Source organism: Hemibagrus wyckioides, linkage group LG03 (genome assembly GCF_019097595.1).
Source record: "Hemibagrus wyckioides isolate EC202008001 linkage group LG03, SWU_Hwy_1.0, whole genome shotgun sequence".
Classification (NCBI taxonomy): Eukaryota; Metazoa; Chordata; class Actinopteri; order Siluriformes; family Bagridae; genus Hemibagrus; species Hemibagrus wyckioides.
Window position 1 is genome coordinate 14,615,616 of NC_080712.1, and position 18,410 is coordinate 14,634,025.

At 34.0% G+C, this 18,410-nt stretch overlaps 4 protein-coding genes and 1 long non-coding RNA gene across 5 annotated transcripts; all 5 read left to right on the top strand.

Annotated features, from left to right (window-relative positions):
- The first annotated feature begins 1,102 nt into the window (after positions 1 to 1,102).
- LOC131345462 (uncharacterized) lies at positions 1,103 to 1,969 on the top strand. Its single transcript, XR_009203483.1, has 5 exons — positions 1,103 to 1,146; positions 1,295 to 1,375; positions 1,478 to 1,522; positions 1,787 to 1,828; positions 1,924 to 1,969. It is a non-coding gene; the product is annotated as an uncharacterized LOC131345462 (long non-coding RNA).
- A 34-nt stretch (positions 1,970 to 2,003) lies between these two features.
- LOC131349385 (ladderlectin-like) lies at positions 2,004 to 2,960 on the top strand. Its single transcript, XM_058385023.1, has 5 exons — positions 2,004 to 2,022; positions 2,100 to 2,191; positions 2,356 to 2,481; positions 2,611 to 2,710; positions 2,831 to 2,960. The coding sequence occupies exons 1-5, from the start codon at positions 2,004 to 2,006 to the stop codon at positions 2,908 to 2,910; spliced, it is 417 nt and encodes a 138-aa protein (XP_058241006.1). The 3' UTR covers positions 2,911 to 2,960.
- A 1,888-nt stretch (positions 2,961 to 4,848) lies between these two features.
- Positions 4,849 to 9,447, top strand: LOC131349393 (ladderlectin-like). Its single transcript, XM_058385034.1, has 7 exons — positions 4,849 to 4,885; positions 5,245 to 5,286; positions 5,398 to 5,489; positions 5,657 to 5,782; positions 5,914 to 6,013; positions 6,145 to 6,219; positions 9,398 to 9,447. Exons 1-7 carry the CDS (start codon positions 4,849 to 4,851, stop codon positions 9,445 to 9,447), a joined length of 522 nt encoding a protein of 173 aa, XP_058241017.1.
- A 187-nt stretch (positions 9,448 to 9,634) lies between these two features.
- LOC131349400 (ladderlectin-like) lies at positions 9,635 to 10,948 on the top strand. The gene is made up of 7 exons (XM_058385047.1): positions 9,635 to 9,653; positions 9,825 to 9,866; positions 9,962 to 10,003; positions 10,138 to 10,229; positions 10,394 to 10,519; positions 10,649 to 10,748; positions 10,869 to 10,948. Exons 1-7 carry the CDS (start codon positions 9,635 to 9,637, stop codon positions 10,946 to 10,948), a joined length of 501 nt encoding a protein of 166 aa, XP_058241030.1.
- A 1,935-nt stretch (positions 10,949 to 12,883) lies between these two features.
- LOC131349405 (ladderlectin-like) lies at positions 12,884 to 14,596 on the top strand. Its single transcript, XM_058385059.1, has 6 exons — positions 12,884 to 12,916; positions 13,632 to 13,668; positions 13,779 to 13,870; positions 14,037 to 14,162; positions 14,294 to 14,393; positions 14,526 to 14,596. The coding sequence occupies exons 1-6, from the start codon at positions 12,884 to 12,886 to the stop codon at positions 14,594 to 14,596; spliced, it is 459 nt and encodes a 152-aa protein (XP_058241042.1).
- The last annotated feature ends 3,814 nt before the right edge of the window (positions 14,597 to 18,410 follow it).

Genomic DNA, 18,410 nt, shown 5'->3' on the forward strand with positions numbered 1-18,410 from the left:
GTCAAGATAGTAGTTACTGTGTGTGAATCACCAGCTATTGCTATTAACTTGGGAAATATTTTCCTTTGATTTGAACTGTTAATTTATACACTCAGCTGTAACTTTCTCTAACTCTGGCCAGAGCAAAGCAGAACTGCTCAATCATGCTCAGTATTAAATGATCCACTCTAAGCCATGATAGGGACTGCCTGCATTCATGCAGATAGAATAATAACGTTAAATCTTCATGATGGAACAGTGTATGCGATTAAAATGTTATATTTAAATTTATTTGATTCATATAGGCTTCTGGGATTTTGATGGGGCCCCCTGATTCTGTGGGGCCCTAAGTGACCTTGCTTATTGCGAACACTGCTAAATTTCACTATTTGTATCACTTCACTTGTCTGTGTTCACTATATAAAATCTCAGTACTTCTTGTTGTTTTGGTTTCTTTAGAAACTTTTTCTGCTGGCCGAGCAAAAATGTTAATGAAATCATCTATCAGAATTGAACATATTGTAAACTGTTATGTAAAATTTTCAACAAATGGAAGTACATGAAATAAAAATGTAGCAATTAAATAAGTAATTATTAAATGCACAAAAATATTCATATTGATTTATTTGTAAAATGTATTTGTGTATTTAATGTTTAACAATTTATAGTAAACAGATTTTGTACAGGAACCATAAAGATGGTTGAAGTGAAGTGATGATCATTAATGACAATATTATACAGCTTACATGAATCTCATTGTTGTTGTTGTTGTTGTAAAGTTCTAGAGCTTCCTGTAGGTGATTTAAACTTTGAACATTTGAGCCAATTTCAGGCCAGGTTTATTGCACATTAATAGCATGTAGCAGTTCTTATCATCTGAGTGTAGGTGTTTTGGTAGCTTATTAAATCACACTGTATCCTGTTGCACAGTCGACAACATAGAAAATCTATCACTATCATTATCTATCTAACACTTTAACCAGAGGCAGTAATCTATGATCAGTTTTTTTAAATTAAATTACTGTAAACCATAAAAGAGTAGCAGGAACATAGTCATAGAGTGACATTTCCTGGTGTGGATTGGTATAAATGGCACACGGGGAATCTCAAGGAACAGATTACTCTTGACTTCTGCCAGACAGATACAAGCTGAGACCAAAAAAATTGGTACATTCTCTGTCTCTTTCTTATTAACTTTGACATGTGTTTTCATTCGAAAATAAGCTGCACCAGGAACTTACTGCATGTAGAACCGGAATTGTTTAATTTAGATGTGTTTTAGAATAATTTTTATTTATTTTTATTTTCCATCTAGTGACAGTCATCACCATCATCATGAAGGTTTGGATTGTGTGTGTGCTGCTGTGTGCTGCCTTTACACTGAGGACTGCCACAGGTGAGCAGTAAGAAAATACTAATTGATGAGTGGTGATGTTTTATTAATCATTGTGACTTGTGTAATGTTATTTGTAAAGTGACATTCATGATGTTTTTGCAGCTGCAGCCACTGAGACTGGAACTGAGCAAGAACAGGAACTTCCAGGTTAGTGACCACCAACAGTGAACACTCTGGGATGTAATGAAATACTCTAATAAGAATGACTATGTTGTCATTATTATCATTATTATTATCATTATTATTATTATTATTATTATTATTATTATTATTGATACTACTATGGCAGTGGAAGATTTTGATATTATATATATATATATATATATATTTATTTATTTATACTTATGTAAACATTTGATATAATGTTTTTAATAAGATATGGTTATTTGGTAATTTGGTTAATTCCTATAGAGGAAACTACTGAACTGGCTGTAGAGGAGTTGGTTGATGCAGGTCAGTATATTGGTGCTTTTTTCTATAAAGACATCTGCAGTCCAGCGGGATCCATCAACAAGATTGTAATCATACATTATCACTTGTGTTTTCAGTTGAGGATAAAGAGGAAGCTCTCAAAGCAGATGCTGCTGAAGGTAACTTTATTAACACAGTTAATTAAAGGTTAATTAAAATGTCTAATCACATAAAAAGTTTTTTTGCCATAAATTCAATTAAACCAGTAAAAATAAAGAATGATTGGAATTGAGATGTGTATTATTGTCCACAGTTAAGTCAGGCTTCTGTCCGCATGGATGGATTAAATATAATTCACGTTGCTTTCGACTCATGAGGTCAAGTCTGTCCTGGCTTAATGCTGAGGTAAATATCTTAATTCTAAAATTAAAAACAACACAATAAAGATTAGGAATTTTAAGATTTGCTACAAATAAATCAAGGAGGGAAATGGCAAAGAAAAAGGAAATGTTTTCTGAGAACAATCTCTGAAATTTTTAGACATTCTTTTCTTTCTTTCTGTCTCATAGGCACAGTGTGTAGCTGAACAGTCACGACTGGCATCTGTACGCAATATTGGGGAACATAAATTCCTGCAGAATTTGCTGGAAATGGCTGGTCTATCATACGCTTGGATTGGTGCTTACAACTTCCAGGTAATACACTTATATATCACAATGGCCTCTAATTGGCATCTTAATTGTAATAAAAAATTATTTAATCATTTGTGTTTCTGTGTTATTGATATTATTGGTCTGTAAGACATATGATTGTGTATTGTCTAGGGATCATGGCTGTGGGCTGACACAGCTCGGTTCTACTACAGTAACTGGTACTCACAAAGCAGTGTGTCCAGCTACCCATGTGCTGGCATGAGGAACAATGGTAATATTGATTTTCATTTCCACTTTTATTCATATATACTCACACCCTTCTTTCAGATCAATTGTCTGATTTAATTCAGATTAAATGTGTTTCTAAACTTTGTATTTTCACCTTTTTCAGTTGGCTGGTCTAACACTAACTGTAGAAGTGGATATCCATACATCTGTGCTATTGACCTAAATACATGTTACAGGACATAGATGAGTAATTGTCCAACATTTTGATGCTGATATGATTGAGTAAAATAAAGTGTCATTTGTTTTGAAAACATTTTGGTTAATGAACACTGTCAGTTAATTAAAAGTACATCAAAAGTAAAGAATAGTAAAGAATGATTCTACAGGCAATTCTCATTTATTGTATATTGCAAAGAGCTCTTAATGATTCTTGTATTTCCAAAGAAGGAAACATATTTAGAATAAATGAACAGACATTTAGCCTGAACCAGTTAGGAAGGAAATTGAGCAAAGCTGGAAATGCTAATAATTTCAAATAATTTCAGTGTTTATTTTCTATATTGTACATACTCACAACCTGATTACTGTCAGCACTGCACCAGCTTGAGATTTACTAAACTTGTAAAGAGTTAACAGAACACATGATCTCAATAAAGAGTATGTTTACTGTATACTACACTGATTTTGAGCTTTTTTTAATCATGTGGTTCCACACTTTTTAAGCATATAAATGAAACTACAATAATTAGAAGACAGGCAGGATATAAATTGGCTGCACATAAGAAAATAAACAAAGGATGACCATAATACAAGATTGGATAAAATTTAGAATAATTTTTATTTATTTTTTGTTTCCATGTTCATCATCATAATTATTGTCAGTATTCCAGGTATTGAACATTTACTTTCTTTGTTTTAAAAATTTCAAAACTCTATAACCTTCACATAAGTGTCTGGCACTTGAGAAGGAGGCACATAAACCATGATATACACCAGAAACATTCACAATGGATGAGATTTTCTCGCGATGCAATTATGTTGTGAGAAAACTGGTTTTTGTTACATTTACATTTCTAGCATTTGGCAGATGCTTTTATCTGCTAGAGAGATGTACATAAGTGGTTTGAAGTCTCTGTCAATGAATAAATGAATAATAAAACATTGGTTCAATAGGTCACAGACTTCCAGACAGCATCCTACAATATATAGAACAAACAGAAAAAAAAGCTGGTTTGAGTGTCTCGTGACTCAGCTGTACGGACATCTAGAGGAAGTTCATTCCACCACCTCGGTGCCGGAATAGAGAAGAGTCTAGATGTGTACCTTGTACCCTGAGAGATAGTGGGGCAAGTGGAGGGAGCGCAGCAGTGGGGTGGTGTGTGAGAACTTAGGCATGTTGAAAATAAATTGTGCAGCTGCATTTTGGATCATTTACAGAGGATGAATTGCATTCAAAGGTAGACCTGCAAGTAGAGAGTTGCAGTAATCCAGTCTCGAAATGACAAGAGACTGAACAAACACATGAGCAGCCTGTGCAGATAAAAATACCCGAATCCTTCTGCTGTTGAACAGAAGAAACCAACATGCACATGGGAGGAAAAGGACAGTTGATTGTAACAGTTGATTGTCCATGGTTACCCCAAGGTTGTGAGCAGTGGCCGAAGGGGGGATCAGAGAGTTTTTCAGGGATATCACAAGATCTTGGGCTGGGGATGAATCATATGGGATGACCAGCAGTTCAGATTTGCTGGGATTGAGTTTCATCCACAATGATATGTCTGCCAGACATGCTGAGATCCAAACAGAAGCCATGGTATCTGAGGGAGGGAAGGAGAAGATAAGTTGAGTGTCATCAGCATAGCAGTGGTAAGAGAACCAATGTGAGGATATAACCTTGCAAGAGAGTGAGTATAGAGGGAGAATAGGAGAGGACCAAGTACTGATTCTTGGACATTGTTCTGCGAGAGATAATGGGACAGTTGATTAAAATGAATGCATTCAAGAATTTTGGAAAGAAAGGATAGAAGCAATACCAGTCTGTTGTTGCTGATGTCTGAGGGATCCAGAGCAGCTTTCTTCAGGATGGGGATATACCTTGCTCTCTTGAAGGTAGTTGGTACTTAGGCAGATGCTAAGGATCCATTGATGACTGTGATGATGAAGGGCAGGAGGTCTTGCGAGATGGTCTGGAGAATAGTGAAAGAGATTGGATCAGTGGGTAGGTGGTAGGATTGGATAAGATGATTTGCAAAATATCTTCTACCACTCATTATTATTATTATTAATACTATTAATAAATATTTATAATTAAATCTAGTAAATAGGTTTACTGTTTACACCAGAGACTTAAAATGGGTTTTAATTGATAAGCACACAATTAACGAGTGTAGTGAAGCCAGTCTTCAATATTTCATGCTTTTGGTGGTTGGTCTTGTACATATTTGTATTCTTATATGGCTGTTAAATTATTTACAGTAGTATCTTTTTTTCTTTTGTACGAAAACACACACACGAAATCCCACACATGTGGGAGCCATCAACAACATTGTAATCATACATTATTACTTGTGTTTTCAGTTGAGGATAAAGAGGAAGCTCTCAAAGCAGATGCTGCTGAAGGTAAACAAGTTAATTAAAATGTTCGATCAAACAGAACTTTTGCAGTAATTTCTATTAAACCAATAGAAAATAGAATTTGATTGGAACTGAGATGTGTATTATTGTCCACAGTTAAGTCAGGCTTCTGTCCACATGGATGGATTAAATATAATTCACGTTGCTTTCGACTCATGAGGTCAAGTGTGTCCTGGCTCAGTGCTGAGGTAAATGTCAGAATTATAAAATTAAACATGGTAAAATAAAAAATAGGAATTTTAAGATTTGCTGCAAATAAATTAATGAAGGAAATGTCAAAGAAAAAGAGAAATGTTTTCTCAGAACAATCTCTGATCATTTATAGGCATTCTTTTCTTTTCTTTCTTCCTTACAGGCACAGTGTGTAGCTGAACAGTCACGACTGGCATCTGTACACAATATTGGGGAACATAAATTCCTGCAGAATTTGCTGGAAATGGCTGGTCTATCATACGCTTGGATTGGTGCTTACAACTTCCAGGCAATACACTTATATATCACAATGGCCTCTGATTGGCATCTGAAATGAAATAAAAAAAATTATTTAACCATTTGTGGTCCTGTGTTATTGATATTATTGGTCTGTAAGACATATGATTGTGTATTGTCTAGAGATCATGGCTGTGGGTTGACACAGCTCGGTTCTTCTACAGTAACTGGTACTCACTGAGCAATGTGCCCAGCTACCCATGTGCTGTCATGAGGAACAATGGTAATATTTATTTTCTGTTAACTTACATATCTATATTCATTCAGATATATTCATACCCTTTTCAGATCTACTGTCTGATTTTATTCAGATTAAATGTGTTTCTAAACTTTGTATTTTCATCTTTTTTTCAGTTGGCTGGACTAACACTAACTGTGGATATTTATATCCATTCATCTGTGCTATTGACCTAAATACATGTTACAGGAGTGAGTGATAACATTTTGCTGATGATATGATTAGGAGTAAAATAAACTGTGATTATTTCTGAGAACTTTTTGAATAATGAACACTGTTTAAGTCAATTAATAAAAAAGAATCTAAAAAATCTAGAAAACAATGACCCTAAAGGCAATTCTCATTTATTTCTAATTTTTTGTAAATTGCAAAGAGCTCTTAATGATATTTGTATCTCCACACAAAGAACATGCACCAGCTTGAGACTTTAAAGTAAAGTCTTTTAACTTGTAAAGTGTTACCATTAACACTCACAGAACACATAAACTCAATAAAGAAAATGTTTATTGTATACCATGCTGACTGTGATCTTTTTTAATCATGTGCTTCCACACTCTAAACATACACATTTTAAGCATTGTTTTTAATTTATTTTACTTTTCCTTGTAACTACAGCCATCACCATCATCATAAATATTATTGAATATTTACTTTCTTTGTTTTAAAAACTTAAAAACTGCCAGAGGTTACAGTTTAGTACCACAGATTATTTAGTATTTCTTTACCATGCAATAAATCAGAAACGTTTGACAGATTCATTTCAAATAATTTCAGTGTCTACTTTCCTTATTGCACATACCCACAAGCTGATTACTGTCAGCACTGCACCAGCTTGAGATAAACTAAACTTGTAAAGAGCAGTCATAGAACACATAATCTTAATAAAGAGTATGTATACTGTATACTCCTCATGTTTGTGTTCGCTGCATATATTTCCAGTTCTACTAAGAGTTGTTTGGTTTTTCTCCTGTTAAAATTAAAAATTATAAACCAAACATTTTGCCATATTGTGACTCAATCTCAGTTACTCATTATTAAATTCTTGTTTAAGGAGCTGCTCTATAACAGGAATACTGCATTATGCAATTGTGCTGTTGCAGTGATTATCAGCAAGGATATTTCCTCCCAACAGAGTTTTTAGACTGATTGTATCCTTACTCTGTGTTCTAGTGAACTGCAACTGATGTATTCATTGATAGAGACGTCAAAGCACTTTTGTACTTCGGTTTTAAAACATGGCGCCTGCCAAATGCCATAAATGTAAAAGTGCCTATAGCCGTACTGATATTCAGTACATTTATTCACTACAGCAGCACTCTAGCTTCTATTGCTAAAATAATAGCAGGCACCATCAGGCATTATACCTTACATAACGCCTAGAGGATTACCTGAAGTTTTCAGTCATATCAGCATAAATTTAATAAAATTGTCCATAAGAATTTTGAATATTACAGAGTACTTCGGATAATATTTAAACACATTATATGCTTTGGAAGTGCATGAATTATAAAATGTAACAATTAGATTAAGTAAATATTCAATGCACATAAACATGAATATGTTTATTTGGAAAATGTGTTTGTGTTATCAATGTTTAACAATGTACACTACACAGACTTTTTACTGGAACAATAAAGATAGATGAAGATCATTATGACAATATTAGACAGCTAACAGGAATCTCATTATTGTTATTGTAAAGTGCCACAGCTTCCTGTATGTGATTTACATTTCAACTCCAGTTAAATTCAGTGCAGTTTTACTGCATTTTAATAGCAGTTTTTATCATTTGAGAGTAGGTCTTTTGGTAGCTTACATAATCACATTGTTTCCTGTTGTATAGAAGTCAACAAATAAAATCTATCACTCTCATTATTTATCACTATTTTCATGTCAAGGTAGTAGTTACTGTGTGTGAATCACCAGCTATTGCTATTAACTTGGGAAATATTTTCCTTTGATTTGAACTGTTAATTTATACACTCAGCTGTAACTTTCTCTAACTCTGGCCAGAGCAAAGCAGAACTGCTCAATCATGCTCAGTATTAAATGATCCACTCTAAGCCATGATAGGGACTGCCTGCATTCATGCAGATAGAATAATAACGTTAAAACTTCATGATGGAACAGTGTATGCGATTAAAATGTTATATTTAAATTTATTTGATTCATATAGGCTTCTGGGATTTTGATGGGGCCCCCTGATTCTGTGGGGCCCTAAGTGACCTTGCTTATTGCGAACACTGCTAAATTTCACTATTTGTATCACTTCACTTGTCTGTGTTCACTATATAAAATCTCAGTACTTCTTGTTGTTTTGGTTTCTTTAGAAACTTTTTCTGCTGGCCGAGCAAAAATGTTAATGAAATCATCTATCAGAATTGAACATATTGTAAACTGTTATGTAAAATTTTCAACAAATGGAAGTACATGAAATAAAAATGTAGCAATTAAATAAGTAATTATTAAATGCACAAAAATATTCATATTGATTTATTTGTAAAATGTATTTGTGTATTTAATGTTTAACAATTTATAGTAAACAGATTTTGTACAGGAACCATAAAGATGGTTGAAGTGAAGTGAAGATCATTAATGACAATATTATACAGCTTACATGAATCTCATTGTTGTTGTTGTTGTTGTAAAGTTCTAGAGCTTCCTGTAGGTGATTTAAACTTTGAACATTTGAGCCAATTTCAGGCCAGGTTTATTGCACATTAATAGCATGTAGCAGTTCTTATCATCTGAGTGTAGGTGTTTTGGTAGCTTATTAAATCACACTGTATCCTGTTGCACAGTCGACAACATAGAAAATCTATCACTATCAATATCTATCTAACACTTTAACCAGAGGCAGTAATCTATGATCAGTTTTTTTAAATGAAATTACTGTAAACCATAAAAGAGTAGCAGGAACATAGTCATAGAGTGACATTTCCTGGTGTGGATTGGTATAAATGGCACACGGGGAATCTCAAGGAACAGATTACTCTTGACTTCTGCCAGACAGATACAAGCTGAGACCAAAAAAATTGGTACATTCTCTGTCTCTTTCTTATTAACTTTGACATGTGTTTTCATTCGAAAATAAGCTGCACCAGGAACTTACTGCATGTAGAACCGGAATTGTTTAATTTAGATGTGATTTAGAATAATTTTTATTTATTTTTATTTTCCATCTAGTGACAGTCATCACCATCATCATGAAGGTTTGGATTGTGTGTGTGCTGCTGTGTGCTGCCTTTACACTGAGGACTGCCACAGGTGAGCAGTAAGAAAATACTAATTGTTGAGTGGTGATGTTTTATTAATCATTGTGACTTGTGTAATGTTATTTGTAAAGTGACATTCATGATGTTTTTGCAGCTGCAGCCAATGAGACTGGAACTGAGCAAGAACAGGAACTTCCAGGTTAGTGACCACCAACAGTGAACACTCTGGGATGTAAAGAAATACCTTAATAAGAATGACTATTTTGTCATTATTATCATTATTATTATTATTATTATTATTATTATTATTATTATTATTATTATTATTATTATTATTATTATTATTATTGTTATTATTGTTATTGTTATTGTTATTGTTATTGATACTACTATGGCAGTGGAAGCTTTTGGTATTTTCTTGAAAAAGAAAGAATACATAAATTGGTTTTCATATATAAATATATATATATATATATATATATATATATATATATTTATTTATTTATTTATACTTATGTAAACATTTGATATAATGTTTTTAATAAGATATGGTTATTTGGTAATTTGGTTAATTCCTATAGAGGAAACTACTGAACTGGCTGTAGAGGAGTTGGTTGATGCAGGTCAGTATATTGGTGCTTTTTTCTATAAAGACATCTGCAGTCCAGCGGGAGCCATCAACAAGATTGTAATCATACATTATCACTTGTGTTTTCAGTTGAGGATAAAGAGGAAGCTCTCAAAGCAGATGCTGCTGAAGGTAACTTTATTAACACAGTTAATTAAAGGTTAATTAAAATGTCTAATCACATAAAAAGTTTTTTTGCTGTAAATTCTATTAAACCAGTAAAAATAAAGAATGATTGGAATTGAGATGTGTATTATTGTCCACAGTTAAGTCAGGCTTCTGTCCACAAGGATGGATTAAATATAATTCACGTTGCTTTCGACTCATGAGGTCAAGTCTGTCCTGGCTTAATGCTGAGGTAAATATCTTAATTCTAAAATTAAAAACAACAAAATAAAGAATAGGAATTTTAAGATTTGCTGCAAATAAATCAAGGAGGGAAATGGCAAAGAAAAAGGAAATGTTTTCTGAGAACAATCTCTGATCATTTTTAGACATTCTTTTCTTTTTTCTGTCTCATAGGCACAGTGTGTAGCTGAACAGTCACGACTGGCATCTGTACACAATATTGGGGAACATAAATTCCTGCAGAATTTGCTGGAAATGGCTGGTCTATCATATGCTTGGATTGGTGCTTACAACTTCCAGGTAATACACTTATATATCACAATGGCCTCTAATTGGCATCTTAATTGTAATAAAAAATTATTTAATCATTTGTGTTTCTGTGTTATTGATATTATTGGTCTGTAAGACATATGATTGTGTATTGTCTAGGGATCATGGCTGTGGGCTGACACAGCTCGGTTCTACTACAGTAACTGGTACTCACTGAGCAGTGTGACCAGCTACCCATGTGCTGGCATGAGGAACAATGGTAATATTGATTTTCATGTCCACTTTTATTCATATATACTCACACCCTTCTTTCAGATCAATTGTCTGATTTAATTCAGATTAAATGTGTTTCTAAACTTTGTATTTTCACCTTTTTCAGTTGGCTGGTCTAACACTAACTGTAGAAGTGGATATCCATACATCTGTGCTATTGACCTAAATACATGTTACAGGACATAGATGAGTAATTGTCCAACATTTTGATGCTGATATGATTGAGTAAAATAAAGTGTTATTTGTTTTGAGAACATTTTGGTTAATGAACACTGTCAGTTAATTAAAAGTACATCAAAAAAAATCTAGTAAAGAATGATTCTACAGGCAATTCTCATTTATTGTATATTGCAAAGAGCTCTTAATGATTCTTGTATTTCCAAAGAAGGAAACATATTTAGAATAAATGAACAGACATTTAGCCTGAACCAGTTAGGAAGGAAATTGAGCAAAGCTGGAAATGCTAATAATTTCAAATAATTTCAGTGTTTATTTTCTATATTGTACATACTCACAACCTGATTACTGTCAGCACTGCACCAGCTTGAGATTTACTAAACTTGTAAAGAGTTAACAGAACACATGATCTCAATAAAGAGTATGTTTACTGTATACTACACTGATTTTGAGCTTTTTTTAATCATGTGGTTCCACACTTTTTAAGCATATAAATGAAACTACAATAATTAGAAGACAGGCAGGATATAAATTGGCTGCACATAAGAAAATAAACAAAGGATGACCATAATACAAGATTGGATAAAATTTAGAATAATTTTTATTTATTTTTTGTTTCCATGTTCATCATCATAATTATTATCAGTATTCCAGGTATTGAACATTTACTTTCTTTGTTTTAAAAATTTCAAAACTCTATAACCTTCACATAAGTGTCTGGCACTTGAGAAGGAGGCACATAAACCATGATATACACCAGAAACATTCACAATGGATGAGATTTTCTCGCGATGCAATTATGTTGTGAGAAAACTGGTTTTTGTTACATGTACATTTCTAGCATTTGGCAGATGCTTTTATCTGCTAGAGAGATGTGCATAAGTGGTTTGACGTCTCTGTCAATGAATAAATGAATAATAAAACATTGGTTCAATAGGTCACAGACTTCCAGACAGCATCCTACAATATATAGAACAAACAGAAAAAAAAGCTGGTTTGAGTGTCTCGTGACTCAGCTGTACGGACATCTAGAGGAAGTTCATTCCACCACCTCGGTGCCGGAATAGAGAAGAGTCTAGATGTGTACCTTGTACCCTGAGACATAGTGGGGCAAGTGGAGGGAGCGCAGCAGTGGGGTGGTGTGTGAGAACTTAGGCATGTTGAAAATAAATTGTGCAGCTGCATTTTGGATCATTTACAGAGGATGAATTGCATTCAAAGGTAGACCTGCAAGTAGAGAGTTGCAGTAATCCAGTCTCGAAATGACAAGAGACTGAACAAACACATGAGCAGCCTGTGCAGATAAAAATACCCGAATCCTTCTGCTGTTGAACAGAAGAAACCAACATGCACATGGGAGGAAAAGGACAGTTGATTGTAACAGTTGATTGTCCATGGTTACCCCAAGGTTGTGAGCAGTGGCCGAAGGGGGGATCAGAGAGTTTTTCAGGGATATCACAAGATCTTGGGCTGGGGATGAATCATCTGGGATGACCAGCAGTTCAGATTTGCTGGGATTGAGTTTCATCCACAATGATATGTCTGCCAGACATGCTGAGATCCAAACAGAAGCCATGGTATCTGAGGGAGGGAAGGAAAGATAAGTTGAGTGTCATCAGCATAGCAGTGGTAAGAGAACCAATGTGAGGATATAACCTTGCAAGAGAGTGAGTATAGAGGGAGAATAGGAGAGGACCAAGTACTGATTCTTGGACATTGTTCTGCGAGAGATAATGGGACAGTTGATTAAAATGAATGCATTCAAGAATTTTGGAAAGAAAGGATAGAAGCAATACCAGTCTGTTGTTGCTGATGTCTGAGGGATCCAGAGCAGCTTTCTTCAGGATGGGGATATACCTTGCTCTCTTGAAGGTAGTTGGTACTTAGGCAGATGCTAAGGATCCATTGATGACTGTGATGATGAAGGGCAGGAGGTCTTGCGAGATGGTCTGGAGAATAGTGAAAGAGATTGGATCAGTGGGTAGGTGGTAGGATTGGATAAGATGATTTGCAAAATATCTTCTACCACTCATTATTATTATTATTAATACTATTAATAATTATTTATAATTAAATCTAGTAAATAGGTTTACTGTTTACACCAGAGACTTAAAATGGGTTTTAATTGATAAGCACACAATTAACGAGTGTAGTGAAGCCAGTCTTCAATATTTCATGCTTTTGGTGGTTGGTCTTGTACATATTTGTATTCTTATATGGCTGTTAAATTATTTACAGTAGTATCTTTTTTTCTTTTGTACGAAAACACATTAAAACATGGTACACTAAAAATTTCCTAATTTACTATTAAAGTATGTATGCATGCTTTCTATGCAGCAACTCACAGGAATAGAAGAAAAAATACTATTACACAGTGCACAGTTTGGGTCTAAAATTATTTTACATTGTACATAATTAATCTAGACATTTGCCTATAAATACAAAAGGGGCTGGTAAATGTATTGGTTGTATCTATAAGTACAAATACTATAACATTGTTATCAATTCATTAAAAAATCAAAACTTATAATTTTATTTTTAAATGATTTAATCTGACATTTTAATAATTAACTATTATGTGATATTTCTTTAAATTTTAATCTTAACAATTATTCTGTTATTATATAGTTAAAGATGTGGGAGCCATTAACAACATTGTAATCATACATTATTACTTGTGTTTTCACTTGAGAATAAAGAGGAAGCTCTCAAAGCAGATGCTGCTGAAGGTAAACAAGTTAATTAAAATGTTTGATCAAATAGAATTTTGCAGTAAATTCTATTAAACCAATAGAAAATAGAATTTGATTGGAACTGAGATGTGTATTATTGTCCACAGTTAAGTCAGGCTTCTGTCCACATGGATGGATTAAATATAATTCACGTTGCTTTCAACTCATGAGGTCAAGTGTGTCCTGGCTCAGTGCTGAGGTAAATGTCAGAATTATAAAATTAAACATGGTAAAATAAAAAATAGGAATTTTAAGATTTGCTGCAAATAAATTAATGAAGGAAATGTCAAAGAAAAAGAGAAATGTTTTCTCAGAACAATCTCTGATCATTTATAGGCATTCTTTTCTTTCTTTCTTCCTTACAGGCACAGTGTGTAGCTGAACAGTCACGACTGGCATCTGTACACAATATTGGGGAACATAAATTCCTGCAGAATTTGCTGGAAATGGCTGGTCTATCATACGCTTGGATTGGTGCTTACAACTTCCAGGTAATACACTTATATATCACAATGGCCTCTGATTGGCATCTGAATTGAAATTAAAAAAAATATTTAGCCATTTGTGGTCCTGTGTTATTGATATTATTGGTCTGTAAGACAAATGATTGTGTATTGTCTAGAGATCATGGCTGTGGGTTGACACAGCTCGGTTCTACTACAGTAACTGGTACTCACTGAGCAATGTGCCCAGCTTCCCATGTGCTGTCATGAGGAACAATGGTAATATTTATTTTCTGTTAACTTACATATCTACATTCATTCAGATATATTCATACCCTTTTCAGATCTACTGTCTGATTTTATTCAGATTAAATGTGTTTCTAAACTCTGTATTTTCACCTTTATTTCCAGTTGGCTGGTCTAACACTAACTGTGGAAGTCTATATCCATACTTCTGTGCTATTGACCTAAATACATGTTAAAGGACATAGATGAGTAACTGTCCAACATTTTGATGCTGATATGCTTATGAGTAAAATAAACTGTGATTTGTTTTGAGAACTTTTTGACTAACACCATTTATACAACTTAATTAAATAAAATAAATAAAAGAATGATCTCACTGGTAATGCTTGTTTATTTCTAAATTTGTGTAAAAGATAGAGAGCTATTAAGGATCATTCCATTATTTCCATTCAAGGAACCATATTAGCCTACATCATTGGTCTCCAACACATCGCTCCACTTCTGAGTAATTCGCCTGAAGGTTTATAGTATATGTACAAACTGATCAAATCAAACTGACCCAATAAACCCCTGCCCCTTTCCGGTGTTGTACCTGAAATCTGACCTAGTGCAGGTGGTATTTTGGAGTAAAATATTTTTTCATATTTCTCATTGCAAATGGATATGAATGACATAAAAATACTATTATTTAATCACATCAAGTCTAATACAATCTCTGGTCTGTTTTTAAAAGTAATATTACCTTCAATATCAAAGGTGTTCCCTTGTTCATGAAAAGACTCTTTTTCAGTCTTGTTGAGGCCATCAGGGACTTGCTTTACTGATAAATAACAGAATTGATGAGAATGCACGAAATATGACAATAATAACTGACTTTTTTCACACAAAAATAGCTTATTCAGTTGGTTTGGTTTATGGCAATAAGCTATGTAAAATTTTTACTAACAATCTAACATTAATTAATAACATTATTAATAATTTTGTCAAAGTAGCTCTCAGATGAAAAAAAAGGTTGGAGACCCCTGGCCTTCATCAACAGATATTTATCCTGAACCACATAATTTCAATAAAATCCTGAGGTTCTACACTCCAATTATACACATTTGAAGCATATTAATGAAACTAAAATAAATCTAAGACAGTTTTCTGACTGCACATGAGAAAACAAACAAATTCACCTTATCCTCCATTTTCATCCCCCGTTCATGGTGCCCAAAGGTACAATTCTTTGTAATTCAGCGTTTCATGGCTCGCCTTCTTTTTCACTTCTTCCAGACCAGAAGCAGACTATTGTTCCCATTACTCGTTTCCAGATAACTGAATGTGTGTTACGGCGCCATTTATTCAAAGAAGTTTAGCCGAGGTAGGAAATAAAGTCTTTACACCACAGCTGCTTCAGGAGCCGTGCCGTTATGTGGCGCTATTTCATGTAATTCCCCCGTGGGCACGTGCAGTGGGGTTTTAATAACTGTCCATTTGTGCTTCATTTTGAACAGAAGCTGGGGAACAATAGTCCCCCTGCCATCAAGACATATATGGTTCGAATCCCACAACAGACAAGAATTAAATATTTCATTCAGTTTTGAAATAGCAATTGTTAGTCTACAAAAACATTCCTGCTGTCAAAATAAGTTGTAGTTAGTTGATTTAGATTATTTTAATTATATGCAAAAATATGGCTTCTCAGTACGTTCATACTGTTAGAAATATTGTCATTTTTTAACAAAGATAAGAATAATACAACACATACCATAACAATATACATAATTGATGAGTTATTATAAAATAGTAACAAAATATAGAACTCTATAAACAAAAACCTATCAATATTTATAATCTTAAATATATATATATATATATAGAGATACATATATATATATATATATAGATATATATATATATATATATTAAAAACACACACCTAAATATGCAATAACATCCCAAAACCTATTAATAATGATTAAACAAAGAATACATTCAAATCAATTCAAGTCAAAAAGCTTTTATTGTCATTTCGACCATATATAGCTGATTCAGTACAAAGTGAAATGAGACAACATTTCTCCAGGACCCCGGTGCTACATAAAATAACACAACAATATATAGCTACAAAAGAACACAGCGCTAAGGACAGAAAGTAAGTTGTCCTAGCTACATAAAGTGCAATGTGTGAAACTTGCTACAAAAAGTCCAATACAAAAAAATAGTGTAAACAGACAATACAAAACAAAACAGTACAGGACAGATAAACAAAATACACAATAAAGACAGAATAGTGACGAACAGTATACATTCAATGGGAACAGCACCGGCTTGCGCCAGTATGCCTAAAACAACATGATGAATAAAATATACATCAACAGTCTACATACACTACGAGTCAAAAGTTTGGACACATCTTCTAATTCCATGGTCTTTCCTGATGTTTATTTCTTTCTACATTGTAAAACAATGCTGAAGGTGGCCGAAATACACAATAATGTCCTTTGAACAGTTGATATTGAGATATGTCTGCTACTGATGCTCTGTAAAGCCTTCATAACGGCTCTAATCTGAGGTGCTGTTAATTGGTGATTTCTGAGGCTGGTAACTCTAAATGAACTTCCACTCTGCAGCAGAGGTAAATTTTGGTCTTGCTTTCCTGGGATGGTCTTCATGTGAGCCAGTTTCATCATGGTGCTTGATGGGTTTTGCAAATGCACTCGACAATACTGTTCTTGCAAGAACTATTCCAGAACACCTGACCTTCGTGTCTTAAAATAACAACTGACTGTTTTTTGTTGTCATTACATATGGATTACTTAAGTCCATGTGTGTTATTTCATAGTTTTGAAATCTCCAGTATTGTTCTATAAATCCCTAAACAAAAAACATTGAATTAAAAGGTGTGTCCAAACTTTTGACTGGTAGTGTATATGGCAGTAAAATTTAAGCAATAGCTTAAGAAAGTAGAAAAAAGTGATGTTTGTCCACAGGCCTGCACTGGACATTTACTTATCTGTAATGTTAAAAAAAAACACTGTCAGTTGGCACTCAACCTATAGATTACATGGTATGGTTTTATGTCTTTTCTATACATACCCTCTTATAAGGAGCAGGTCTGTTGCCAGCCGCAGAGGGCCACACACCTGTGCTGGAAAACTGCCATGGCTTTATAAGATTTTTGAGGCTTGGACAAATTGAGGACTTCACTGAATCTCCATCTGCAATCTCACCCACATGTATCTCTATAAAGATGATGGTAGATACTGCCACACAGGGAAATCATTAAACCTGTCCACAAATTCCTATTCAAGCAGGACACATTACTTCTGTACATTCAAAATGGATTATCATGATAGTTACTATAACAACACTAGTGATGAAGGTCATTATGACAATATTATACAGCTTACAGAAATCTTATTATTGATATTGTAAAGTGCTACGGCTTCCTGTATGTGATTTACATTTGAACTCCAGTAAAATTCAGCAGTTCTTATCATTTGAGAGTAGGTCTTTCTGTAGCTTACGTAATTACATTGTTTCCTGTTGTACAGAGGTCAACAAAGAAAATCTATTACTCTTATTATTTATAACTATTTTGATATTAAGATAGTAGTGACTGTGTGTGAGTCAATAGCTATCACTATCAACTTGAGAAATATTTTCCTTTGATTTGAACCGGCTCTCTCACAACGCTCCCTGTCTGACAGGTGTTTAGGCCAGAAAGCAGGTTCATCATTCATTAATACTGCCTGTTTTCTGTTTGTGTCTTTGTTGTGTTGTGTTGTTTGTGGCCTACACACACTAGGACACTGTCATTTTCTGGGTCCGGAAGATAGGTAGAATCCCTGTGTCTAGTGGAAGAGGAGTGGCTGCATCTGCTGTGGAAGCAGCGCTGACTGTGCTTTAAGACAGCAGTGGAGTTTGTGTGAAAAAAAGAGATTTTATAGATTTTGGCTACAGTCTTATATGTTTCTTCTTTTCTCTTCTTTTAAAAGAAAGAACTGTCAATTTATGTACTTGGCTGTTACTTTCTTTAACTCTGGCCAGAGCAAAGCAGAGCTG